Source organism: Capra hircus, chromosome 21, assembly GCF_001704415.2.
Source record: "Capra hircus breed San Clemente chromosome 21, ASM170441v1, whole genome shotgun sequence".
NCBI lineage: Eukaryota > Metazoa > Chordata > Mammalia > Artiodactyla > Bovidae > Capra > Capra hircus.
This window is the reverse complement of record NC_030828.1, coordinates 28409801-28437673: the sequence shown is the minus strand read 5'-3', so window position 1 is coordinate 28437673 and position 27873 is coordinate 28409801. Positions and strand designations below refer to the sequence as shown.

At 44.9% G+C, this 27873-nt stretch overlaps 2 protein-coding genes across 4 annotated transcripts in view; both read right to left on the bottom strand.

Annotated features, from left to right (window-relative positions):
* On the bottom strand, positions 159-12762 carry TM2D3 (TM2 domain containing 3). Of its 2 annotated transcripts, XM_018066496.1 has the most exons (6): positions 12641-12762; positions 12204-12296; positions 9547-9704; positions 4802-4976; positions 3014-3089; positions 159-906 (listed from the first exon to the last, which is right to left on the bottom strand). In XM_018066496.1, the coding sequence occupies exons 1-6, from the start codon at positions 12726-12728 to the stop codon at positions 741-743; spliced, it is 756 nt and encodes a 251-aa protein (XP_017921985.1). In that variant the 5' UTR covers positions 12729-12762; the 3' UTR covers positions 159-740. The 2 variants fall into 2 exon arrangements, with proteins under 2 accessions (XP_017921985.1, XP_017921986.1); XM_018066497.1 differs by lacking the exon at positions 12204-12296.
* TARSL2 (threonyl-tRNA synthetase like 2) overlaps positions 15033-27873 on the bottom strand; it is a 44803-nt gene continuing 31962 nt past the window's right edge. Inside the window, exons 14-19 of one of the 2 annotated variants that reach the window (XM_018066494.1) lie at positions 26457-26534; positions 26277-26377; positions 19828-19932; positions 17605-17677; positions 16872-16986; positions 15033-15542 (exon numbers count right to left, since the gene is read on the bottom strand). In XM_018066494.1, coding sequence (XP_017921983.1) covers positions 15394-15542; positions 16872-16986; positions 17605-17677; positions 19828-19932; positions 26277-26377; positions 26457-26534 — 621 coding nt within the window. In that variant the 3' untranslated portion in view covers positions 15033-15393. Of the gene's footprint in view, positions 15543-16871; positions 16987-17604; positions 17678-19827; positions 19933-22526; positions 23096-26276; positions 26378-26456; positions 26535-27873 lie in introns of those variants that run through there. The other variant, XM_018066495.1, reaches the window with a different exon arrangement.

Sequence of the window (27873 nt, the reverse complement as noted above, 5' to 3'; positions counted from 1 at the left end):
ATGATTATTCAAGATTATGTTTTAATATAAAAAACATAACACAGCCGTGGCGGATTCATGTCAATGTATGGCAAAACCAATACAGTATTGTAAAGCAAAACAAAGTAAAAATAAAAATTTTTAATAAAAATAAAAAACATAACAGAAGCCTGCAAAAATTTTAAAGTAACTTGTAGTTTTATTTATTTTCCAGTACTCTTGCAACCTTTTGTATTACTAACAAAATTGCTATCACAGGAACCAGACACAAAATTTCTGCATTTATTTCAAACAATCATACAGAAAGACCATACTACACAGACATTATTACACTGTAAAACTCAAGAGATGACTGAAGTTTAGATAAATAACTTAATTTAGCTGAAGAATGAAAAGATTTTCCACTCTCTGCAATTATAGCTCAAATGTTTTTTATGGCAGATGACATTCAAGTTGGAGATACAAATGATACACTCTGAAGTAAGTAATATAAAACTCAAGTCTAGGAACTAAACAGATTTTCAGTTGCACAGGTCGTTCTTCCAGTTTAAATTTTTTCACAGAAAAAAAAAAGATTGCAGGCAAAGAAAACCAAATTCCATATAAGCATGGTTCACCGTTTTTTATTTTACCTTCATCAAGGCAGGCAAAGTACAGATGCTGTACATTAAACATACATACAAGTCCCTCAAACCACGTGGATTCCCACAGGCAAAGCACATTTGCTAAGCTCCGCTCCTCTCTGAAGCATGTAACTGCAGCTAAATGTACAAAGAGCCGTCCGCTGGTCCCACGTAGCCAACTCCAATGAGCAGGACATCGATCAGCGTCCATATTCCCAGGCCCCCGAAGCTGAAGAGCTTGCCGAGGCCTTCTCGCCACTGGCCCAGGTAGAAGCGATCTGCTCCAAACCCACCGAGGGTGATGCTGCAACAGCAAACAGGCCTGCAATGCATCAACAGCCCCCCAACTGCACCAGCTGGGGCTCAGTTAACCGTGCTGACTCACATGTGTGAAAGGGCCTCAGATCAGCAGACCCTGGATGAGGACACAGCGATCATCTCACAAATGCACACCACCAAACAATCACAGGCAAGAAGACTGCTCACATGTCAACAATGAACACACATAAGCTGTAATGAAATCTAATCCTTCTCTTTTGAAGAAAATCTAGGTTGCTACTTTTTTAAGTAGCAAAAAAAACAGTGCATCTGGGAGGGCAAAGCAGGGCTAGTCTAACAGACAGATCAGCAATGTGGAGGCTGCAGGAGCATCTCAAGGCAGCCAGCCAGCTGGCCACCTCATCCAGTCTTGACCTGTGTCAGTCAACCCATGTAAAAAAGCTCTGTGTTAGGAAAAAATGACTTGTAAGGTTCCTTCAAATTCTAACATCTAACAATATTCAGACAAATTCTCATTGCTTTTCTTTTAAAATTTTTATTATGGAAAATTCTAAAACATATACAAGTTAAAAGAAAGCCAACAGCACCCATGTTTATTGTTTTTAGTCGCTCAGTCGTGTCTGACACTTTGCGACCCCACAGACTGTAGCCCACCAGGCTCCTCTGTCCATGGGATTCTCCAGGCAAGAATACTGGAGTGGGTTGCCATTTCCTTCTCCAGGGAATCTTCCCAACCCAGGGATCAAGCCCATATCTCCTGCATTGGCAGGTGGTTTCTTTACCACTGAGTCACCTGGGAAGCCCACAACCCAGCCCCAATAATTATCACCATGTACACAGCCCCAGTTCATCACACCCTTTCCTTCCCACCCCAACCTGAGAACCATGAAGCAACTGCCAGGCATCATCACATTCAATATTCGGCAAGAAACCATGTTGAGCCCAGAGAAGAACTCTATTCTTACTGTTTAAAAGCCAGCTGTGAAACATGTCATAGTAATTTAAGATGTTCACAATGAGGGGAGACTGGTTGAGGGGTGTACAGAATGCTCTAGCTTTGCTTTTACTTTTCTGTAAATCTAAAATGAATCCAAAATAAAAAGTTTGTTGGAAAGCAGAAAGTCAGGTGTTATTTTCAACGTGAACTACTGTGTCAAAGATGCTGGGCAATCTCACCTTTGCTGTGTCTGACTTTCTGTCGTGGCCCCCTCTTTTCATTTTCCAGGGGAGCCTTCCTGCCAGACAGGACCCTCCACTTTCCTAGCCAGACCCTCAAGCAGTGGTCCCCAGACAGAGGCAATACCTAGAGGCGCTACTGACTGTCACCACTGGGGTAGGGAGACTTTGTAAACAACACCCAATAAATGGAGTCCAGAGAGGATGCTACACACCCTTCTCTACACAGGATGCCCTACAACCAAGAATTCTTGACCTAAACATTCACAACGACAAGGCTGAGAAGCCCTGCCTACATCCCACCATACAGTCCCTGGGCTCTCAACGTAAACCTCCAACAGTGGCTGCACAACTTCTGAATCAGGGACCATTTAGCCAGCAGCCCACCTGCCCCTCCCTCTGGTGGGGGTGGGGAGAACTGCTACAATTTCCTTTTCAAACTGCTGAAAAGTTTAACAAATATAAGTATATTTTTAAGTAAAAATTAAGTCTATAATTATGCTTGAATAGTGGAATTACAGGTGATTTTCAACATTTATCTTTTGTCATTTTTGTTTTTTCTAGTTTTCAATACTGAGCCTGTATTTTTTTTTATGATTTAAAAGAAAACTGCTGAAAATTAAAGACAGTCATAAGCCTAGCTACTTTAAATAGTAGGCAGCACTTCACTGACTCACAGTACGCTCTGAGTGGGAAGACTGACTGGTTCTAATGAGCTCCGATATTGACTCGAGTCACCTCCAGAACGTGCAGGCATCTTGGGAGGAAAGCCAGCAACAGGCCACTAAGTTCCACAAAGACAGCAGTCTGGACACCTCAACGGCCCCCAGTAGCACAGTCCCCATGGTTTAGCCAGCCCGTGGCAGGGCCTGAGGGAGCAAAAGAGGAGCACAGAAGAGCCCAGCAGCCACAGCAAACGCCCAGTGGTGTCTCTGCTCACCGGCAACAGCGCTTACCTCAGAGCCAGGGCTGTGGACCACTTGTATCCCCCGGTCCAGTTGCAGTAGACCATCTTCAGAAAAGTGCGGTTACCTAAGAAAGGGAAACACTCCACAATGAAACATGGGTATAAAAATACTCTGGCAAGAGACTAAGTTATAGGTGGTGGTCTTATGATGTATAACCTAAAAAGACAACTCTCTTCACAAAAATAAGTGTTCACTACCTTGAATGCTAAACAGAAAGCCCTAACTTTCCACGAGCACAGGCTTGTGAGGAGCACAGGTTCATGAGGACCACAGCTTGAAGAAGGTGAACTACCCCACGTGATGTCAAGGTGTGGATGACCAGGCACCAGGAGGAGAGGAGGCCACACAGGACCGACACATCCCATGGACACAGGGCACAGATGGTCCGGAAGTCCTGGGACATCTAGCTGTTCAAACTGGAGAAAGTGAGTCTGACTCCACCTCACACCATACACCAAACCAATCCTGGGAAACTAAAGACCTAACTGTGAAAAGCCACAGTTACAACTTTTAAAAGAAAGTGCAGAAAATTATCTCTGTGAATCTGGAGCAGGGAAAGGCTTTTTGCAACAAAAAAGGGCTAACTATGAAAGATGAAAAACCAACTAACTAAAATTTTAAAGTTGTGTTCAAAAGAGACCAAAAGAAAGTGGGGGAAAAAGTTAAAATTCAGGAGAGGATTTTAAGGCCATCAAAGGTTACTATCCAAAATATAAAAGAAGTCATAGAAGTCTATAAGAAAAAACAAAACTTAGGGACGAGTATCGGAGAGGATGTGGATCCTCACCAGCAGCTGTGCACCATTGGCAGGAGTGTGAACAAACACAATCATATGGAAAAGAACACATGCCAGAGAGTGCATGCCAGACACTCCCCTGTACACGTGTGAGAAGAGACACAGAAGCTTGAAGAGCAGCACGGTTTGTACAAAAAAAAAAAAAAAAGGTAAACAGTCCAAATACATCAGAGAGCAGATAAACTATGATACAATCTTACAACAGGTTATTATAAAGAAGTGAAAAAAGAAGAGGACAAGCTGAAGAATCTTAGAGCCATAATGATGAAAAGAAACAAGTCCCAGGAGACCATAAGCAGCCTGCTACTACTTCACACATTTACTGAATAATATACCATACTGTATTCTAGCACATACATGCTGCTGCTGCTGCTGCTAACTCACTTCAGTCATGTCCAACTCTGTGTGACCCCATAGACGGCAGCCCACCAGGCTCCCCCGTCCCTGGGATTCTCCAGGCAAGAACACTGGAGTGAGTTGCCATTTCCTTCTCCAGTGCATGAAAGTGAAAAGTGAAAGGGAAGTTGCTCAGTCGTATCCGACTCTTGGCGACCCCATGGACTGCAGTCTACCAGGCTCCTCTGTCCATAGGATTTTCCAGGCAACAGTACTGGAGTGGGTTACCATTGCCTTCGGGACAACCATAAAAAACTTAAAGGAAGGGATTGGGATCATAAGAAACCTCAAAGGGGTGCCACCCCTAAAGAAGGGGCAGGAAACACTCTGGCAGTTTCGATGGCATCAGATGTTTTGGCTGTTAACCTGGGGGAGACTCAATCACACATTATGCTCTACACCTTATACATTTTTATTTTATGAAATACTACGTTTTAAAAGATAACAGAACTGGCATAACTAAAAGGTGCTGGTAAACATTTTTGACTACACAATTGAAACCTAATTCTCAAACTTCTGCGATGGTTCTGCAAGTACGCCTGAAGAAGAGCACTCTGCCCAGAAGCCTCCCTCAGCCGACTCACCCAGGCAGTGGATGTGGTCCCGCACAGTGCAGTTGGTTGCATAGCGCTGCCGAGGGCAGGACACCGCCCTGCAGTTGCTGGAGCTGACGCACTCGTAGTCAGCCTCTGGGAGCTGCCAGCAGAACCTGCAGGTCATGTTGAGGACGAAACTCTTCTGGGATTTGAAGTCTGGATCCTACAAAGGACACAGCTATTCAATCATAACCCAGCTTGTCAATATGTCAATAAAACTACATAGTTACAAGGTACAAGTGTCAAAAACACTTCTATTTAAGACCTAGGAGGAAGTGGCGGACAAACAGGTACCAAGCCAATATGTATGCAAAACAAATGGGTATGCCATGATCTAGGATCATAAGTATACAGCCCAAAATATATACCTAAGAAAAAATACCTAGATAAACGCACATCAAACTATCAAAGGTTATCAGGATAAGATTCCTTCATCACTGTTACTTTGGCTAAATTTTTAATAACACACACGCATACTTACATAACACAGAAGAAAGGCAAAGGCACTTTATGAAGCCCCAGAGACACAAGAGAGCTGACAGGGCAGATGAGTCCCTCTCCTCAAAGTACTGTGCAGTACGTGGGAGTCCAGGCCCAGCTGGACGCTCCTGGAGGAACAGCCTGCCTACTGGGTCTCAACTCTTCCCAGGAGTCCCTGAGGTCCTGAGACCCAGGGCAGTCATTGCTGTTACACTCCCACGAGTACCCAACAGGACCCACCCAGAGGCACCCGCAGAAGACCATCCCCAACTTAGAAAGAACCTCTTGGAGAGGTTCAGCCAGTGCTACTGTGGCCCTGAGCCTCGAAATGAGTTTTCCATTTCAACTTTAAATTTGTTTTCTGCCTGTAAGAGCACCCCATGTGCTTATATGTTGCACATTTGGAAATTATAGGAAAACTGGTAACTTCTCCAGAGAGAAGCACTGTCTAACCTTCTTTCATTTTTGCTTCCTGTGATACAGTTTTACATACATGGAATTATACTGAAAACATTTTGTACCCTTTCACCACCACTTGATATTATGCTATAAAACATACTTTTCAAAACTGTATTTAAATGGTAACACAATCACCTCAGGAAGTATCATATTTACTAATTTTTTTATTATGCAAAAACCACTTATAAGGGCAGTATTCATGAGTGTAAGGCACTGCTTGATTTAAGCATTATTATTGTAAATGTCTGCATATTTCTAGTGATGCATCTGTAACACATGTTTCTTATCAACCTGTTTTTTTTTTCAACACTGGGCAGACAGTGTACATGGTATAAACTCTGGGAGACAAGAGGAGAATAAAGATATGGCTGGCCCTGCCAGGCCCTCAGCACTGAGCACAGCTCATCCATGCTGGTCTTCCAGGGAGTCTGTTCTATGCATGGGCATGCTTATGTCAGATACGCTTCTTCTTTTTCTAATTTAATGTTCCCACTGATAATTACTTTCACTTAATTCTGAGGTATCAGTAAACATCTCTGGAGCTGCCTAGTTCTTCTCAACAGCTGCAATGTATTTATTTCACTACACAGTGAGCTGCAAAGTGAACTGCTCTTTCTTGGACATTCAGCTTGCTTCCAACCTTGCTGGGTGAACAATGCAGCTAAGAATATTCTTAGGCATACTTATGTGTATCAATGTGCAATAAGTAACACCTGTTAGATGAATTCCTAGATATGGAACTGCCAGGTCAAAGCTTACATGCATCTGTACGTTTCAGAAAGAAAGAAAGTGAGGTCACTCAGTCGTGTCCAACTCTTTGCAACCCCATGGACTGTAGCTTATCAGGCTCCTCCGTCCATGGAATTTTCAAGGCAAGAGTACTGGAGGGGGTTGTCATTTCCTTCTCCAGGGGATCTTCCTGACTCAGGGATAGAACCCGTATCTCCCACATTGCAGGCAGATGCTTTACCTTCTGAGGCACCAGGGAAGTCTGCAGCTTTCAGAGATGAGACAAACTGTCTACCACAGGCTGACTAATCCACCCATCTACTGACAAGACACAGCAATGTTTGTCTCTTACACCTTCAAGAAAAGTGTTATCAAACTCTGACTGTTTTGCCAACTTGACAGGTTAAAAAAATGCATTAATTTGTATTAAACTACGAGAAAATTAAGCACCTTTCAAATACAAGTTGAAAGTCCACCTGTATTTCCTTTGCTATGAACCATGTGCTCATGCTCTAGCACCCTTTTTCTACTGGAATGTCATCTTTTTCTCATTGGCTTTTTGGATGTATTGATACATTATGGGTATTAGTATATTACTTGCCACATGTGTTCAAAAAACTTTTTCATTGTTTGTCATTTATCTCTGGCCTTTATGCTTTTTAAGGTCATGCAGAAACCTCTCATCTTTAGTAGTCAAATGTATAGATTCTTCCTTGTATAACTTCTAAACTTTATTTCATACTTAGAAAAATATTCCCCACTTTGAGATGATAACAAAACTCTCACACTTTCTCTGGTACTTTGAGGTTTCATCTTCTCACACAAAGTCTGGCATCTATCTGGAATTTACTTTGGACAAAACAGGGATTCTACTTTTTTCCCATGGGCACCTGGGCACCCTAGCATTCACTAAATCCACTTTCACACCACAAAAAAGTACAGACCCCAACAAGAGCTCATATGTGGTAAATACCTTTCCCTCTGTGACACAATTGTCATTATTGAGAATACAGAACCTACCTAAAGGAATTAAACTTGCCTCACTTACACTAGCAGACTGAGCTCTCCTCCAAGTAACAGAAACAAAAACCATTTCTGTCAAACACATCTCCAGCTGATGTCAGCTGGCCTGGCAGTTTCCATTACAGCTGGATTTCTGCACTTACTTCTATTTATGTATATTATAAAACAATTTCTTTGACTAGTGTTATCCAGGTGAGATTCCCTTGGCTTGAGTCCATATAAGTGCACATTAGAAGGATGAGAAGAGTTTATTTCCTTCTATTAATCTGAAGTTCAACATAAGGTAAGGGGAGGGAAGGGGGTGAATGCAACAGGTGAGAGGAAGAATGCTTGCGTATACATCTGCAATGATCTTAAACACCAAGGGAAGAACACGGGGCCGGCCCCAAATCACAGCCACAGCACTCCTGGGACCCACAGCTCCTGACAGCCAATTGTTTGAATGCTCTTCGTTTCTGAGAAGAAACAGACCACCAGATGCTCTTGAGATTACCTTCAAAAGCCACCTCTGGGGGCTGGGCACCTGCTACTGCACAGGATTAGTGTTGACTGGCTAGTCACGAAGCAGGTGAGATGAAAGCACTTGAGGTGTGAGGAGGGAAAGAGTGCTTCCAGGGCGTGTCTCAGCCAAGGGTTGAGAATGGACCAGGGACAGGATCAGCTAGGAAAAGCCCCTCCCTGAGTTTTGTCATTTCTCTACCTTTGTCATTTCTCCTGTCCTCTGCTATTTTCTGAAAAATGAAACCACCTGTTTTTTGTGAACACCTAAAGGAGGAAGAAATTAAAAACTAAGTTTCACTCAGGAACCAGTTGTGAGAGATGAATGTCCAAGACACTAAGGCAAACAAAGTAGGCTCATTCTGGGAAAAGCTCTCCTCAGCCATCAGGGTTTTCTCATTTTCCACAAGGTACCTACTATGTGCCAAACTTACGAAGCATGTGATTTCAAAAGCCATCAAACAGGTTTTGTTATGAGGTGAGTAGGGAGAAAATTCTATTTAAGATGAAGCAACAAAGACTAACTGATAATCCAAGGGCGGTCATGAAGACTCCCCACCAGCTAGCTCAGTTTTCCAGAGCGATTTCAAGAGCAACACTGAGACACGAAAGTGACAAATACTGAAGTTTACCAACACTACATCCAGATGCTGAGGCCACATAAAATTTCATGCCCCCTTGGAGTGAAGCCTCCCTCAGGCCCTCTCCTGATACTGGACTTCAGGAGAAACAGAAAGAGCCTGGGTTGGGGGGAGGGGAGAAACTTTCTAATCTAGCCCTCTGCAAACCAGGCTCCAAAGGACAGCTGGGGAAAGGTATCTTGTCTAAGTGAGAATCACTGGGTCAATGGAAATCCGCTAAAGAGAACATGACCTAGAATCTGTGTTTTCTTGACCACCTCCCACAACAAGGGCTCCACAGAACAACACTTTAGGAAAAGCTGCTCTAGGTCCATCTCCTGATTAAACGGGAGACAGATGAATAAATCTCAGAGCTGGTCCTGGCAAGGCCAAGAGTAGACACTGCTTTGTTATTCATTTCTACTCTCTATCTCACCCAGATGCTGGGACTACAACGAAGTGTGCAGTAATTTACCTGGTCCAACCATTCAAGAATGCACATATGTGAATCTCCCTGACCTGGTCACACTCAGCAGGTGTAGGGCTGCCTCCAGGAACCGGGCTCTGAAGCAGGTGTTCTGAGAGCTGTAAATATTAGAGACAGGCTGCAGTGTGACAACTCTAACAGGGTCATTGCTGATGCACAACAGTGGGCGCTCTTGAGCCTGTTCTATGCCCTACTTGTTATAAGTAGTCTGACAATTACTTCAGTTTAGTCTTATGTCAGAAAACTGCTATCTGAATCCTTACACCAAACCTTGCTGGGAGACAGAAGTTTCATCTGATAAAGTGGACTTTACTCCTCAAATCTTACTTTTAAAATGTAGAGTACTTCCTCAATTTTCCCCTGTTCACATCTAAACTCTATTTATAACTCAAGCTTTACAGTGAGTTTATTAAGAATTCATAAGTTGCAGTACTTACAACACAGGTAACAGAAGGTTTGACTGTGCAGTCAAAAGTGACAGGCTTCCCATAGACACAGGAAAAATTGGTCTTGCAATCTATACAGTCTGCAGGAAGTCTGCTACACAGGCCATTGCTCGGACACTTCATCACATAAGGTGGGATATCGGTACTTTCTGCAAGGGGCGAGAGAGAAGCTTATTCTCTTAGAATATGGATTAGAATAACAGATAAAAGCAATCTTCCAAGGTTAAGGAACACAATAATGAGCATAACATACATATATGGTGCCAGTAATAAATCAGGACTGCAAAAAGTTTATTGTGTTACAAGATGAAAAAACAAAGGCTTACAGATGGTAAAGTTTGTTCAAGATCACAGAGGGCGGGTGGAACTGGAATCAGAATCCACATCTCTCCGTTTCCAATCCACTGTGCTTTTCACTTGAATTCACTAATTTTTAAGTGAAGCCACTGACCGTCTAACAGAATCAGCAGAACAAGGAACCACTCCCAGAAGATATACTGTCATTGTTACACAACGGTACTTCCACAAGGCACAATCTGCAAGGAATATGCAGTTTTACACTACCAAAGTACAAATAGTTCTTAATATTAGCAACTTATTCAGTGGGTTACAGTCCTTTTTTTCCAGCCAGCCTACCCAGGAGTATAATATATTGCTACGAGTTAAGAGATGACCAAAATTGTAAACACTGTTCTCAGGAAGGAAGAAAAGCTCTCAAAAACTGTCCGAAAGACTCAAAAATTCTTGTGCTTTTTCTATAAAATAATCTATGTTTTAAACTCAAGTATGCTAATGTCTTCTAGTAGACTTTAATAGAAGGAATAATATATGGCTGCTAATTTCAGTTCACTGAAGTAATGGAACTCTACAGGGATGAAACTACAGAGAACAAGGTTTCGTTCGGCAAAGCACACTGACACTCATTTAAAACTGATCCTACTTAAAGTCACTATTAAGTGGGCAATTATGCAAAATATCAGAGTACATCATGCAAAATGCCAGGCTGGATGAAGCACAAGCTGGAATCAAGATTGCCGGGAGAAATATCAATAACCTCAGATATGCAGATGACACCACCCTTATGGCAGAAAGCAAAGAGGAACTAAAGAGCCTCTTGTTGAAAGTCAAAGAGGAGAGTGAAAAACTTGGCTTAAAACTCAACATTCAAAAAACAAAGGTCGTGGCATCTGGGTCACTTCATGGCAAACAGATGGGGAAACAATGGAAACAGTGAAAGACTTTATTTTGTGGGGCTCCGAAATCACTACAGATGGTGACTGCAGCCATGAAATTAAAAGACGCTTGCTCCTTAGAAGAAAAGCTATGACCAACCTACACAGCATATCAAAAAGCAGAGACATTACTTTGCCAACAAAGGTCCGTTTAGCCAAAGCTATGGTTTTTCCAGTAGTCATGTATGGACGTGAGAGTTGGACTATAAAGAAAGCTGAGCACCGAAGAACTGTTGCTTTTGAACTGTGGTGCTGGATAAGACTCTTGAGAGTCCCTTGGAGTGCAAGGAGATCCAACCAGTCTATCCTAAAAGAAATCAATGCTTAATATTCATGGGAAGGACTGATGCTGAAGCTCAAACTCCAATACTTTGCCCACCTGATGCGAAGAACAGACTCACTGGAAAAGATCCTGATGCTGGGAAAGATTGAAGGCAGGAGGAGAAGGGGACAACAGGGGATGGCATCACTGACTCGATGGACATGAGTTTGAGCAAGGTCCAGGAGTTGGTGATGGACAGGGAAGCCTGGCATGCTTCAGTCCATGGGGTCAGAGTTGGACATGACTGAGCGACTGAATTGAACTGATGCAAAATATCACTTTTTCCTTTATTGTTTTGTTCCTATTACTACTGAGGCTGGAGGATGGACACTTAGAATCACAAAACCAAAATGTCTCTGAAGCCTGAAAGGTTAGTAATTTGCTCCAGCTTCCAGCGGCATCACCAAACTTAAAGCCAAGTCTCAACCAGTCCCTCTGGAATTTCGCGCACCCTCACCCTCCCCTCCGCTGCACCCCAACCCTCTTCTCCCCTCCCCGCCCCATTTCACACAGCCCTTTTAAGCGGGCGCCTTTTAATACCCCACATCAGGATCAGGGTTCAAGAGGCACAAGAAATTTTCTGAAGAGAAAGGAATATTGGTTGAAGGTAATCTTGATGGGTGAGGCGAAAAAATACTAGAAATAAAAGAGATGTGAATGAGGAGCCTGGGACTGGAAAGAGATCAGGCAGGAATGTAGAAAGGTATTGAAATACCGAGACTGTCTACAGAAAAGGTCTGTGCATCTGTCTTTAGTTCACATAACCTAAAATGCAATCAATAAAATGTTCAAAACATGGAAAGTGAAACTCGCTCAGTCGTGTCCGTCTCTTTCGCGACCCCACGGACTGTAGCCCGCCAAGCTCCGTCCATGGGACTCTCCCGGCAAGAATACTGGTGTGGGTTGCCATTCCCTTCGCCAGGGAATCTTCCCAACCCAAGGATTGATCCCGGGTCTCCTGCATTGCAGGTAGACACTTTATCATCTGAGCCACCAGGGAAGTGATTTCATATTCTACAGGAAATGTTCACCAAAAAGGGAAAGACCACTAGATATAAACACACACATTTACGAGCACGGAAAACGCCCGGTACCTGCCGCCCTGGGCACCGCTGTGAAGGTCCGTGTGGGCCCCGGGTCCTTGATGGCCTGCGGCAGCGGCTGCGAGGGCTCCTCGCTGAAGGACCCTGCGACCGGAGAGACGGAGACCTCAGGCGGTGCGGCTGCGCTCCAGGCTTCAGCTGCCTGGGCAAACCTGGAGGCCTGATCGCCCACGAACTGAAGGGGAAACCCAACGAGGTCGACATTCGTCCCGGTTTGCGAGCACCTGGGACCAAGCGCGGGGCCGGGACACAGCTCCACGCCCCCGGCCGAGCCCCCGGGCCCTCCCAGTTCCAGGCTCGCGGCTTCGGGTCCCTGAGCTAGCCGAGGGGCGGCGGCAAACCGCGCCGGACTCGGCCGCAGCGACTCGCGCCCTCCTCCCGCACTCTGCCTCCGCCTGCGGTCCGAGAGCCCCCAGCCCTCAACTCACCGCCGCCCGACAGAATATAGAACTGTGAGAGAAACAGCACCACACGACACAGTCGGCAAAGAGGCCGCAGGACCACCGCAGCCGCCATCTTGCCGGCGCGCTCACTTCCGGACGCGCGGGGACGCGCGGGGACGCGCGAGGGGCGGGGCGCCGGCGCGCGCCGAGGGAGCGGGTCAGGATGGGGCCACAGCGCCGGCGCAGGCGCGGCAGCCCTGCCGGTCTTCCCCACGCTCCGCCGGCTAAGGCTACTAGGTATCCCCGGGCTCTGCCTGCCCCTGGAATAAGAAGCTCACTTTTCTCCCTTGTGGCTCAGCTGGTAAAGAATCTGCCCGCAATGCAGGAAACCTGGGTTCGATCCCTGAGTTAGGAAGATGCCCTGGAGAAGGGAAAGGCTACCCACTCCAGTATTCTAGCCTGGGGAATTCATGGACTGTATTGTCCGTGGGGTCGCAAAGAGTCAGACAAGACTGAGCGAATTTTACTTCACTTTCTCCTTCCTTAGGGATTGAGGGCAGAGGCGGGCAAGTTTGGGAAGTTGGCCACTGTTTACCTGTGCCTGGATGTGTACGTTTAGTGACAAAAACTCCTGTTGTGCGCTCGGCACCATGCAGAGATCTGACGAAGTTACGGTTAGTCCGACTGAAAAGGCGCTTGTGTACAGATGCGGCCCAGACTGCTCGGAAAGGACTCCAGGTGTGCCCGGGGGACCCAAGGCCCCACTCCGCGACACCCCGGGGCCCGGCCAGTGTCCCGCCCCGAAGTCTAGCCAGTCCCTAGAGACACTCCTCGAGGACAGAGAGAATGCCTGGTTGCGCAGGTCTCAGGCCCCCAGACCTTCCGGAGGAGGCCCGGCTCAGGAAGAGAGCGGCTCGCAGGCCGCGGCCCCCTGAGGCCCCCTCGGCGACCCACACATGTTCCTGCCGCAGCATCCTTAGTCCTGGGCCGCGCATAGGCCTCCCTCTTTACGTCCACCCGCCACAAGACCATCCGGGTGGGCAGTCCTCTCACACCCCTTCCCTCATGAGTACATTTGGCGAATAAAGAAATCTATCTAATAGTTCTTGGCTTCAATAAAAGTTGGCTTAAAAAGTTACATTATACAACCTGCAGCTTCTAGCATCGCACAGGTGTGACCCTTGAACCACCTCGGGGAGAAGGGTGCAAGGGGAAACCCACATATAACTTAGAGCAGGCCCTCCAAGTCCGGTTCTTCCACCTGTCGCCGGTAGGATCCTGTGTACTCTAGTATTTACTATTGAAAAGGGCTTCCCTGGTGGCTCAGAGGTTAAAGCATCTGCCCGCAATGCGGGAGACCTGGGTTCGATCCCTGAGTGGGGAAGATCTCTGGAGAAGGAAATGGCAACCCACTGCAGTATTCTTGCCTGGAAAATCCAATGGACAGAGGAGACTGGTGGACTATACTCCACGGGGTAGCAAAGAGTCGGACATGACTGAGGACTTCACTACTATTGAAGAAGTGTGTTAGTTGCTCAGTTGTGTCCGACTCTCTGCGACCCCATGAACGGTAGCTGCCAGGCTCCTCTGACCCCACGAATGGTAGCTGCCAGGCTCCTCTGTCCCGTGGGATTTCCCAAGCAAGAATACTGGAGCGGGTTGCCATGCCCTTCTCCAGGGGATCTTCCCAACCCAGGGATCCAGCACACGTCTCCTGCATCCCAAGTGGGTTCTTTAACGCTGAGCCACCAGGGAAGCCTACTATTGAAAAACAGCCCAAGGGATTGTGGACCCAATACAGTTCAATTTGCTGTCATTCATGGTCGACTGTTCTGTCCACCACCTCTTCAGGAAGCTAAAATGACCAGTGTGTACAGAAGAGAGCAGGTTTTAACTCTATTTCGAATTCCAGAGCACATAGCAAATGAAGACTGATGGAATGCAAGCTAAATTCACTATTGACATAAAGCCATTTTAACACGGTTCTGGGAAGCAAGGTATTCCTCTCAGTTAAAATCAGAAGGCCATTTGAGTCTGTAAGTCAGTGGAACGTGATCCCATCAAAAGAGCAATTTAATTGTAGGGGAGCAAATTATTATGGTAAAAACCCATAGGTGTAACCCTGGAAGCACTATGTAATATATTTTGAATTTTTTTTCCTAAAAATAAGTAAGGTTCAATTGTCATTTAGAAGCATTAAAATGGCAACTCATCCTACAGTGGAAACTACAAAAGATTATACAACACTGAATTTCTTTGAGTTTAGAATCCTTTTTTAGTAATTCAATATTTAGTACTGGCTTCTGTTGTTATTGTAGGTTAGCTAAAACAAATTGATTCTGATTTTGAAAATAAAGTTTCAGTGTGAACTTTAGTAAAACTTTAGTTTAAAAAATACCTGAGACATAATGTTACTAGAAAATAAGATTTTCCCCCATTCAAAAAGTTTGCAGAATTTTATTTGAGATTTATCTTTTGAAAAATCACAGTTCTTAACAGTAACATCTCATATTGTTCATTTCCTACTACTTCCCTCTTTTGATAAACATTTTCCCATTTAAGTTTCTCAAAACATTTAGGAAATTGAAAACTTTCCACCCTTGTCCTTTGTCTGTAGACACATGAGTGAATCAGATTTTGTGGGTATCAACCACTCAGTTCCTGTCTCGCTTTTCACTGTGCCCAGCAGCAGAGCTGACAGTGGGTCCCAAGTTCTTAGAAGTACTAATAGTAATTAGGGAAAATGCAAGTTCAGGGGTCAAAATGAGGTTACACAGACTGAGCGCAGGGAAAGGACTTCAGAATTCTTCCTCAGCATTCAGGGTACGTGACTGCTTGAGATTCTTCAGTTTATCAATGGTGGAAATTACTGAGATCTCCCCATGAATTTTGTTGTCTCTTGTTCGAACATTTACAGCATGATTTGTCTCTTCCTTTTCTCCAACCACTGTAGAAAACAAAGGGAAATAAATCTATTTTAAATCAACACTTTACTAAATATTAAGTCAGCAGTCACATGGCCTGTGTTGCATTGAGCTTCCTTCTTAGCACTAATCACCAAATATCAATCTAATGTCCATTGAGTCATCCACTGAGAGTAAGTTTCTGGAGACAAGAAGTGACTTCTAATCCCGTGGTCTATTGTCCATTTTGGAGAACACCTGTGGTGTTTGTGGGGTACCAATAGGAACAGAGAGCTCTTACAGACTCCCCAACTCCACCTGGCACACTTGAATCAGGGTGGGCACCAGACACAGGTCAACCAGCTGACAGAATGTTCTACAATATAAGTAAAAGGTCTGTTCTCGCAACCCATACTGTGAGATGATGCAGAATTCTGCAGTCATGTGTCTTGCCACCTGGAAGGAAGACACGGGACATCAAGGAGGGGGGAATAAAGTAGATCAAGGAAGCATAAAGAACTAGAGCAAAAGGGAACAGAAATGAGGAGAAATGGTCCTGTTCAGAATGGAGTTCCCTCCTGTCCCAGTTACTTCGCTAATGGTTCGGCTATTGAATTCTACCTTCCATGGCATAAGACACTCCAACTCCCAATACATTTCATCATGTCTAAGCTAATGTGAAATCTCTGTCACCACAAGAAGTCTGACTGAACCATCACCAATACCCATTATAAACACTTTTGATGACAAACTGCCCACAGGACCGCCCCCTGCATATTTATTTTGCCTTCTACAGAAACTTTCAACTTAATAGGCGATAACCACATTGTGCCCACAGGCATGTCAATATCCATCTCCCTTGGTTTTAAATTACTCTTACAGTCGAAATTTTAGATTAGATATCTAATTGCTCCTGTTCTTCAGGGACATTTTATTTTTTCATTTAATTCTTTTCTTTTGATCATCTTAAATTTGGAACTTTTCCTACTCATTACTTGAATCCTAAAGAGTTCTAATAAACCAGAAAAGCAAAGGATATTATTTCAGGCCTGTCACATGGCTGAAACATGAGGAGTATAATTCTACTGATAAGATCATTTACATAGTTTTTCCACTGTTGGTTTGAGATATTAATTATTGCTGGTAATACTACACCACAGGATGCACATGAAATTTCCTAAGTCTTCTTCCAGAAAATTACAGAGTATCTAGCCAGGAACACCACAGGCTTTTCTTTGTGTTTTAAGTATTCAACAGTTATTTGTCATAATCAAGCAGTTATACCATATTCTTTCTTTTTTGGTGAGGGGTTTTTTTTGGAATTAAAGTGGAAAAAACAAGCATTTGGGAAAATATATATAGATTTAGATTACCGAAAATAAAATTATACTGAGCCAGCTGTGCATTTCGTATTTTGTTATTTAGTGTACAACCACGATCTAAGTCAACATCAGCCATGAATCCTTCCTCAAAGAAGTCACTGGATATCTACAAGACAATGAGACACTTTCATTAGTACTCTGTGTAGGGTAGGGTAGTGTGGTAGCCAGCCTCCAAGATGAGCCCCAGCATCCCCTCTGCCCAGTATTCACACCCTGGTGTGGTCCCAGGTTGGTCCATTTGACCACAGTGGAGAGGGAGTGATGGCACCTAAGTTCTGAGATGAGCTTAAAGGGCTGAGACTACTTCCCTAGCTGGGACCTTTAAGCTCCCAAGGGCTGTGGCCTCACCAGGCGCCTGGGCCAGAGCCCACCGGCCGTGATGGCTCAGATCCTGCCCCACAGAAACTGTGAGGTAATACATGCCTGTTTTTTTTGCTCTAAGGTGCCAAGTTACACAGCAACAGATAATGTAAGTATTCTTCCCTAACAGAGCCACAAGGAAAAGAATAACTATGAGATGTTTTAAAACACCAATTTCTCAAAAACAAGATATAAAGTAGCTCTTATACAGCTACACAGACTTGACTCAGGTGTTACTGAAAACATGGGATGGTAAATAAATTTATTAGTTATGCAATGTTTTAAGGCGTGAATAACATTCCAAGTCAATGACATTCACTGACCACATGCCAAGATTATGTACTTTAAACATCTCTGATGTTACCTGAAGTGCATATTTTTCACAAGTTGGCCCCACAGGGATGACCATCACCTGACGAGGAGACAGCCAGAAAGGCCTGAAAAATGTAAGTAATATATATGTTTCAAAATGACCACTTATTACAAGATTAAAAACTAACCTAAGACTTTTTTTAAAAAATAAGACTTCACATGAGAGCAGGTTCAGAAGAGAGGGGTGGAAGTCAAGCAAACTATATGGAAAAGCAGTCGAGGAGACAAAAGGGGAGACGAGGCCTTCTGATTGGAAGGGGAGGGGAAGACAGGCTGGCAGCCAGGTGAAAGAGCTAAAAACATCACTGGCCATCTGACCCAGCAACTGCTCTCCTGAGCATCCACCCCAGGGAAGTGGAAACGTGTTTGCACGAACGTGTTTAGCCCTGCACACTAAAGTTTATAGCAGTGTTCCGTATCAGAGCACCAATGCCCCAGCGCCCTTCAGCAAGTGAGCGCTCAGCTGTCGCTGCATACAAACACACTGGCAGGAGTGACAGGGGGCCGAGGACTAGAGCTCAAGACACCTCGGATGGATCCCAAGGCAACTCCATCCACGGAGTGGAAAAGCCAGTCTCGACAGCTGTGCACTGAGATTCCAAGCCTGTACGGCCCTGGAAATGACAGAATTATGAAGGTGGAGACCAGATTAGTGGCTGCTAGGTATAGGAACAGAGTAGAGCAAGAGGTGTGTGGGATCCTTGTAAGTAACGGACCTGTCCTATACCCTGACCAGCAGGTACACAAATTCACTCGTGTGCACAAGTGCGAGATCTGAATGAGGCTGGTAAGTGTATCAGTCACTTCCTGGTCATGCTGTATGCAGCTCTACAGGATGTCACCACTGGGGAAACTGCTAACAGGTGTGCTAGACCTCTGTGTATATGATTCTACAGTTATTTTCAGAATGAAAATGTTTTTTGAGATGGAAAGGTGGGGATAAGCAATGTTTGATGTGGGAAATGGCTGCTTTTTTCTTCATCATATGGATTTAGTTTGAAGGTGTAGGGAAATGCATGGAGATTATTGTGGATGGCATTCTGTGAATGCACGTTTTTATATACTTATTCTTAAATTACAAACCAAAATAATACGTGACAAATATAATTATATACATGATGAAACAGAGAAATAGTAAATGCTTCCTTCTGAGCTCTGCCCTCGTCCCAGACCCAGCCACCAGCCCCAGAAAGCCACACTCTACACACTTCTACTTCCCATCTCAGGGTCTTCTCCCAGCACTCAGCAGGTGCCCAAAGGCTTGCAGCATAAACTGCGGAGGGTGTGCATGGCAGCTCCATGGGGAAGTGCACCACCCCATCCCCAGATCCCCTAGCTCTACTGCTCTTGGGAAAGACCCACCATCTCTCACTGCGCTAACTACTTACAATGGAATCAACTGAAGAGAAATACAAACAAGTTAATTCACGCTTAGGAGGCACACACATTCATATCTGTATGTGTACCTGTAATAGCTTGGACACCCCGTGACACCTCAGTATGTTTCTCTAAGATCACAAAATCTCGGAGACAGACACAGACTCAGGTAACACCATCCTTGTGGACCGTTTTGAGTGATCAAATCTACATTTCCTAGCCTAATTATCTCTAAGTCTGACCTTGCAGCCAAAGCAATAACTAGAGCCCACACATCAGTGTAACTCATACCTCTAGCCATTCTTCCCTGGGGGCACAGAAGGTGACCAGATGAACAACTAAAAGCTGCCCTCAGGGAGTTCACCTGCCCCTTCATCCCCAGGTGGGACTGCCACTGCAGATGGCCTCTGGCTTTGGGGCCACGTGTGACCAAGGTCCATGTATCTCCTCCCAAGTCAGTGGTCACAGGGCTGTGAGTGGAAGAAAGGAGAGCAGGACAGCCAGTAGGGTGGGGGTCAGGGAGTGGGGATGGGGGTGGGGGCATGCTCTTGAGTGTGGCCCACATGCGTTCCAAAAACCAGATCTTTGAAGGTTAGACACACGTGAAAAGGCTTATTTCTCATTTCACCAAGTTCCCAAAAAGGTAAATGACAGGGTTATGCCACTCTGCCTTTGTTTTCTTTGTTTCCTGGTCTGGCAGATGCCACAAGCATTTTTTATTTGCTGTTTGGACACTTGCTAATTGTAAGGTAGGAGCCATCATTTTTTTTCATATTAATTTTATCTTTAGACATGACTTTAAAGAACAGGAAACATGTAGCTTTCCCACATCACTCACCATTTTCCCCCATAATTTTCCGAGAGAATGGCTATCATTCTTTCCACTGACCCCAAAATGGCTTGGTGAATGATCACAGGGTTCTTCTTATCGTCTCCATCCTTACTGAAAAATTAAAATTGCACATGTAATGTTCTCTTCAGAGTCAGGAATAACTTTATCTTCCTACCTTATATTTAAAAGTTATTTTTCCAAACTAGGTAAAAGATTCCTCATGAATTATCTTTAAACATAAATGTGCCATGCATTAATTAGAAATAAAGGGTTTTTTCTTTCAAATTATAGTATCTTTAATAAACCAAAGGGAAATGAAATATATCATCTAGGAAAAACCAAGGTAATATTAGATCACTATTTCTATCACAAGTATACTGATTATTTTAAACTACCAGCTTTAATCTAAGTTACCAGTTTACCTCATATCAAGAGGCAATCTAACAAATTACATTTTAAAATTAATGTTATTTTGAACTATGGCTTACTCCACCAGTAATTTATTGAACAATTACCAAAGACATTGAAAAAATAAAATATGTTTCTGTATTGTTAGAATACATTGGCATTCTATTAATTTGGGTTAATGGTATGACCACCGTGGCTGGCAAAACATTTACCAACCTTGTCTAATTAGTGTAACAGTCATTAGTTGTTAGAGAATATTGAGAACATATACAAAACTAGAGAGCACTGTATAATGAACTCACACATAACCCTTTCTCAGCATCGGCAAACATCAGCTCACAATCCACCTTGTATGGTCCAAACACGCCCACTCCTGACACCACCCGCTATAAACACACTGCCATGCCACCCTGTAAATGCTATGCCCCCACATTACATTTCAAAATGTTCCTGGTCTAATTCCCCTTACAGACCTGAAACCTTCATGACATGCTCCTTACATTGGAGGATTCTCTCCCCTCTTTCAAAAATGATGTAAAAGGCAAACTATGACTGTTAACTGTAACTCACTCCAAGATCTGTGTACACTCTTCCCAGGAAGATTAATGTCTTCACAGTGCTTACAAAGTTCTTAGGAGGATATAGGGTTGTACCAGCTAGTTACTACTAAAACTCATGTACGCACAAGCAAACAAAAACAGAGTCATTCACTGAACTCACTTTAGGTGAGTCTGGATCTCATCCCTGCCAGTCACCTCTGCTGAGGGTCAGGGCAGACTGACTGCAGGCCACGTCCTCTGTCAGAGCCAAGAGGATTTCCGGGTAGGGTGGGGGCCCGGGTCAGTCCTGCTCAGATACGTGAAGAAATGACTCACCCCACAACCTGGAACCAGTGTGGATGTTCCTGGATGTCATATAATGTTGTTTTGAGGAGGGAATGAAAGAGAAGCCACACAATCCTTTCACAGGCCTCTGGGTACCAGAAATTTCTGTCCTGTCATTTATTTTAAAAGAACTAAAACCGGCTCTAGCCTTAAGAAGGGCAAATAATGACCTAAACTATGCTTACATGGACACACTTTCAGCTAAACATTAAAATCAATGTCAAGCTCCCCCAACTAATCCCAGTGAAATTACATTAGATTCAAAGACCCCTTTGAAGAAAATCAGTATCTTCACAATACTATTCTTCCCATTCCAATAATGTGTATGAATCTTCATTTAAGTAACTTTTTGGCCTTTAATTAAGTTTTATAGTATACACTTCATATATATATTATATAGGTATAGTTAAGTTTATTCCTAGATATTTGCTTGGTTTTTGTTGTTGTTGTTTCTGAAATTTGTTTCCCATTGCATTTCCCAGCGGGTTGTTTTTAATACATATATATGAAAGCAAACTGATGTTTGCATTGACCTTATTGCTAGGTATCCTACTTAACTCTATTATCAGTTTTAATTTTCCCTCCATCTGATCCTGTTGGATTTCTTGACATCTTAGCATCTACATATAGTGATGATTTTGTCTGTTTTTTCAATGTGTCTACATATCCCAGCACAACTGTGAGTAAAAGTACAGACAGGCTATTTGTCTTATTCTCAAATAAGTAAATATGTTATCATTGTTTTTGAAATAGATTTTTTTATAGTAACAGGAAAATTTATTTCCTTTCCTCTCACTAGAATGAATTATATTTTACCCAGTGCCTTTCAGCACTATTGAAGGTAATGGGTGGCAATATGCCTCTTCATGTTAAACCTTGCTTTCTTGGGTAGAAAACTTGATCAAGATAATGACCTCACTGCTCCTCCATCCTTCTCTCCTCATATTTAAGCCACAACAGATCACACTGGTTGGGCCTCCAAAATAAATCCTGTATACCTCTACTTTTCTCATTTCTACTATTACAGCCTCCTTGTTATAACTGTCATCTCTTACCTGGTCTACAGACCACTGCTTCCACTTATGTTCTCCAGTCCCTGTCATCCACACACCTAGGATGATGGACAGATGGATGGATAGATGGGTGGATGGACAGGTGGATGGATATATGGGTGGGTGGGTGGGTGTGTGGATGGATGAGGATAGATGGATGGGTAGATGGGTGGATGGATGGATGGATGCTGGCTTGCCTGATCTCCTTCTTCTCCACATCCCCTTTAGATGGCCAGTAGTATTCAACTTTTGTTAAATTAGTTGGGCCATTTCTGCATAAAGTCCCCCTACTCCTAATTTTATTAATAGTAGGTTATCGGGGAAAGATGGTTTTGAAAATATAAAGTCCAGACACAATCTTTTCCAAAAGGCTCAAATTTATTCTTGACGGTTCTGCGCTTTCCCCTTTATATTCCGGTAATTTTTATTCTTCTCATGTCCTGGTGTAACTCCATATGAACACTGCAAGCATTCCTTCAGCTCTTTACTTTCTCCCAGGACCTAACTGCGAGTGTAGTTCTGTAACTATTAATTAAAACACAACACAGGGAATCCAAAATGAAATTACTGTTGGTTGAACACAAGCTTGAGATCAACCCATAATATCATATGCTCTGGGGAACTGGTGGTTGTTCATTTATTATAAGAATCTTATCAGGAAAATAGTATAATAAAAATTATTAGATTTAAAATATGCCAATAATTTTTCCTTTCTTGCCTTAGTAACTTTTGAATGAAAGAGATCTCAACACATTGTCTAATCAACACTGCATCTAAAACTGGACATGGTTAGAAGAGGAGCATTTAAAGGAAGGATGTTGTGATTTTGTCTAATTCAAGTCAGGGGAATGTCTTTGAAAAGAAGCTGGCTCCAGGTGGAATGAAGTAAGCATGCCACACCCAGCACTCTCACTGGACACAGACGTGGACCTAGGAGAGAACGAAAGGGCTGGGAGAACTGAGTTATGCCCAAGAAGACCCAACTCTCAAGAGCCACCAAACCAGCACTTCAGTTCAGTTCAGTCACTCAGTCGTGTCCAACTCTTTGCGATCCCATGAATCGCAGCACGCCAAGCCCCCCGTCCATCACCAACTCCCGGAGTTCACTCAGATTCACGTCCATCGAGTCAGTGATGCCATCCAGCCATCTCATCCTCTGTTGTCCCCTTTTCCTCCTGCCCACAATCCCTCCCAGCATCAAAGTCTTTTTCAATGAGTCAACTCTTCGCATGAGGTAGCCAAAGTACTGGAGTTTCAGCTTTAGCATCATTCCTTCCAAAGAAATCCCAGGCCTGATCTCCTTCAGAATGGACTGGTTGGATCCCCTTGCAGTCCAAGGGACTCTCAAGAGTCTTCTCCAACACCACACTTCAAAAGCATCAATTCTTTGGCACTCAGCTTTCTTCACAGTCCAACTCTCACATCCATACATGACCACAGGAAAAACCATAGCCTTGACTAGACGGACCTTAGTCGGCAAAGTAAGGTCTCTGCTTTTCAATATGCTATATAGGTTGGTCATAACTTTTCTTCCAAGGAGTAAGCGTCTTTTAATTTCATGGCTGAAATCACCATCTGCAGTGATTTGGGAGCCCAAAAAAAAAAAGTCTGACACTGTTTCCACTGTTTCCCCATCTATTTGCCATGAAGTGATGGGACCGGATGCCATGATCTTCGTTTTCTGAATGTTGAGCTTTAAGCCAACTTTTTCACTCTCCTTTTTCATTTTCATCAAGAGGCTTTTTAGTTTCTCTTCGCTTTCTGCCATAAGGGTGGTGTCATCTGCATACCTAAGGTTATTGATATTTCTCCCGGCAATCCTGATTCTAGCTTGCGCTTCCTCCAGTCCAGTGTTTCTCATGATGTACTCTGCATAGACGTTAAATAAGCAGGGTAACAGTATACAGCCTTGATGTACTCCTTTTCCTGTTTGGAACCAGTCTGTTGTTCCATGTCCAGTTCTAACTGTTGCTTCCTGACCTGCATACAAATTTCTCAAGAGGCAGGTCAGGTGGTCTGGTATTCCCATCTCTTTCAGAATTTTCTACAGTTTATTGTGATCCACACAGTCAAAGGCTTTGGCATAGTCAATAAAGCAGAAATAGATGTTTTTCTGGATTAGGTCCTTGTAATTTTGTCTTCCCTTTTGTATGGCCTGGACATAAAGACAGTCTACAACCAAGAATACACACCAGGTGCAGACAGGAAAAGCTTTGGGAGAAATCCTTGCTTTCTGGCCAGGGGCCAGAAAAAAAACCACTAAGTCTCAGAAAGAGCGGAGGGAGTAGTCCTGGGGTTTCCTTCTGTTTCTTTTTCCTGCTCTCTTCCTCCAGCCCCCAGTATTCTCACCGTGCAGAGAGAGTAAACAGGTGCCTAAAGCTCTGAGGCAGGGACCCTTCTGTCTGACCAGACAGCCTTGAGCCCAGGTGCATGGGGTGAGTCCCTGTGCTCACTCTGGCATGGTGTGTGACACAGAGAGTCTGGGAAAGGCATGTGGGGCAGGGAAGCTAAAGCCCAGCCTCCTGGCCACAGACTGCAGAAAGGACTTCAAGAAAATCAGACAGCAGGGGGCATGGGAGAGCTGCCCCGCCTCACCACTCACCACGAGTTTAAGGACCTGACCCAACAGCACACAGAAGCCTTGAGAACCGAGCTGTGGGACCTGGACTTGGGGTGGTGCACACAGGACAGGAAGGCCCCACCAATGCCGAGATCCAGGAATGCTCGAGTCCTTCCTATGCAGCAGTGGGTACCATGGGCCCCCACAGGCGTTGGATATGAATACAGAGGGCTGAGTACATAGTATATAGGCCTGGCAAACTAAGCTGACATCATAGTCACAGAAGGCAGGCTGGAAATTACAGCCTGAACCTGCCCAGGCACAATGACTGCTAAAAAATCAATAATCTGTTTAGGACTGAAACAAAACCCAGGGCTTCCCTGGTGGCTTAGTGGTGAAGAATCTGCCTGCCAATGCAGGAGACATGGGTTTGATTCCTGGTCTGGGAAGATCCCACATGCTGCAGAGCAACTAAGCCCGGGCACCGCAACTACTGAGCCTGTGCTCTAGAGCCTGGGGAGCTGCAACTACTGAAGCCCACACACCCTAGAGCCTGTGTTCCACAACGAGAGAGGCCATCACAGTGAGAAGTACATGCACCATGAGAGTAGCCTTCGCTTACTGCAACTAGAGGAAAGCTGGCACAGCAATGAAGACCCGGAACAGCTAAAATAAATCAATAAAAAACTGCTATAGAAAAAAGAAACAAAACCCAGCATCTCATAATAGAATATTAACAGTATCTAGGATGCAGTCCAAAACCACTCCGCATATGCATCACCAGGAAAGCCACAATTCTGAAAGATTACGGAAAGGGAGTAAGAGTAACTTTGCAGTGGGGAAACCTGGCAAATTCTATTTTACCTGAGCAATGGAGGTTAACATCACTGGTGACAAGTCACCTTGCTGCCACGCATGCCCTTGACAGGGGATGCCACCCTCAAAGGTGACATACAGCATGACCCCACGTGTGTGACCTTCTGTGTAAGTGAAGGAGAGCAGGCCAGTGGCTGCTGGGGGCTGGAGGGGAAGATGTGACCACAGAGGAACAGGAGTGTGCCGGTCTGATGGATCACAATCGGGGTGGTGGGCACTGCTCCACACAATGATAAAACTTACACAACTATACACATATACACAAACACACAGAGACACACAGACACACAAAGTCGACTTTACTGTGTATTGAGGAAATTTAATTGCTTGTTTGCAGTGATGAAACAGCCTTTTCTGTCTGCTCTCCTGGGCAACCGCCTTGTCCTGGAGACACAGACCCAGGATCAGCCTGTACAAAGCCCCCTCCTCCACCTCAGCGAGATGTCACTGTCTGGGGTGTGTTTCTCTATCTGTTCACTGTTCTAATCTTCACCATCCCACTGACCAGAGCCTGAGGAAATGAAGGCTGACCTCCAACAAGGTAAGAAGCAGGTGAACACATGCTGAGTGCACTGTACACAGACAGACATTCACTGATGCTCGTTCTTATGTTGCTAAGGTGTGAGTGACAGTATTTAAGACATCAGTCCTGTGTTATTCATCACAGTCACTTACCTCACATATGTAAGGTTAAATCTTATAGGCAGTTGAAAATCCAGCTGGATTGTAGCACATTGATGGTATCTGCCAAGAGCATCCCTGATTTCTACATCAATCTGTAAATTCAAAGACGTTTGCTTAGACACAGTTTTTACTTTCCAGTTTTACTCTTTTCGAGGCATATTGCCTACTTACTTTAGGACCATAAAATGCTCCGTCTCCAGCGTTTATCTTCCATGGTTTCCCAAATTCCATCAAGCTATTCTGTAGTTGCTATTTTTTAATAAGAAGAGAACATTAATAACTTCCACTTCATTGTACATTTTCTTTTTGTCCTATAGCTCAAAATAGTAAGTCACTGTCAATCTTCACTACATTCCATGTTAGTTCCACTTGTTCTTACTGAGCCTCTCACAGTCAGTAAAGTCTGGGTGAGGACACAGGAAGATGACTAAGATGGTGCCTGCTCTCAGGAAACAGACACTTAACTGGGGGCGAAAGGATCACTCACTGACATGTCCAGTGAATCCCAGTGAGAGCTGCTGGGGGAACTCGGGCTCGTCTGCCTCTTCAGCGCCCCCACCTCACACTCCCAGCCCCTCAGAAGGGACCCTGCACGGTAAAGGGCAAGCAGGCTCTGCCCTGCCCCAGAGCACTCCGTGTGCAGGTGTAAGGCCCTCTGGGGTGGGGGCAGGCTGTGCACCCTCTTTTGTTCTCCCCCATCTCTTGTGCCTGCGGCTGGTGGGCAGCACCCCTGGCGGCCCCTGGGATGTGGAAGCGGGAGGCCCTCCATGGTCTGCAGACTCAGCTGCGCACAGTCCTTCCGACCAGCAGGCAGTGGAGACACCCGTGCTGCTGGCGGGGCCGGGTGTGCCCACGCCAGCAGGCTCAGGGCACTCTGGATGGCAGCCAGGCTTCCGTCACTGTCCCCGTGCACTGGGACCCGAACAGGGACGCTGGGGTGGAGCGCCCTGAGGGGGTGACCCCGGGGTTGAGGGCCCTGAAAGGGTGACGCTGGGGTGGAGCGCCCCAAGGGGGTGATGCCGGGGGTGGAGGGACCCGAGAGGGTGACCCCGGGGGTGGAGGGCCCCGAGGGGGTGACGCTGGGGGTGGAATGCCCTGAGGGGGTGACCCTGGGGGTGGAGCGCCATGAGGGGGTGACCCTGGGGGTGGAGCGTTTCTGAAGGGACTCTGATACGTGTTCTCAGACAAAGTGAGGCCCAGCTATAGCAGCTGAGGGAGGGGAGGAGTTTCAGGGAATTAAAAAAATTTTTTAAGCCAGGTTTGGGGGAAGAACATAAGGCAGAAGCCTCTGAGGACACAGGGATTCGGAAGGCCGGCTGGAGATGCTAAGGGTCAGAAAGCTTCAGGTTTATGCAAGGTCAGGCCAGGGCTGAAACCACTGCTCCTAGGCCTGGCTGTATACATTGCCCTGCACCCCTTCTCTCTGCCGTCTATCTGTCCTGTCCCACATCCACCACGTCTCTGGCTCCCAGGAGCACTGGGGTCTACACTGCAGTACTTGCTGGGCTCCAGTCTGCTTGTGGTGTGCATGTGCGGCTGGAGTGCTCTTAACGACTCATTACAACTCTGAAAGTAGGACAGAGAAAGC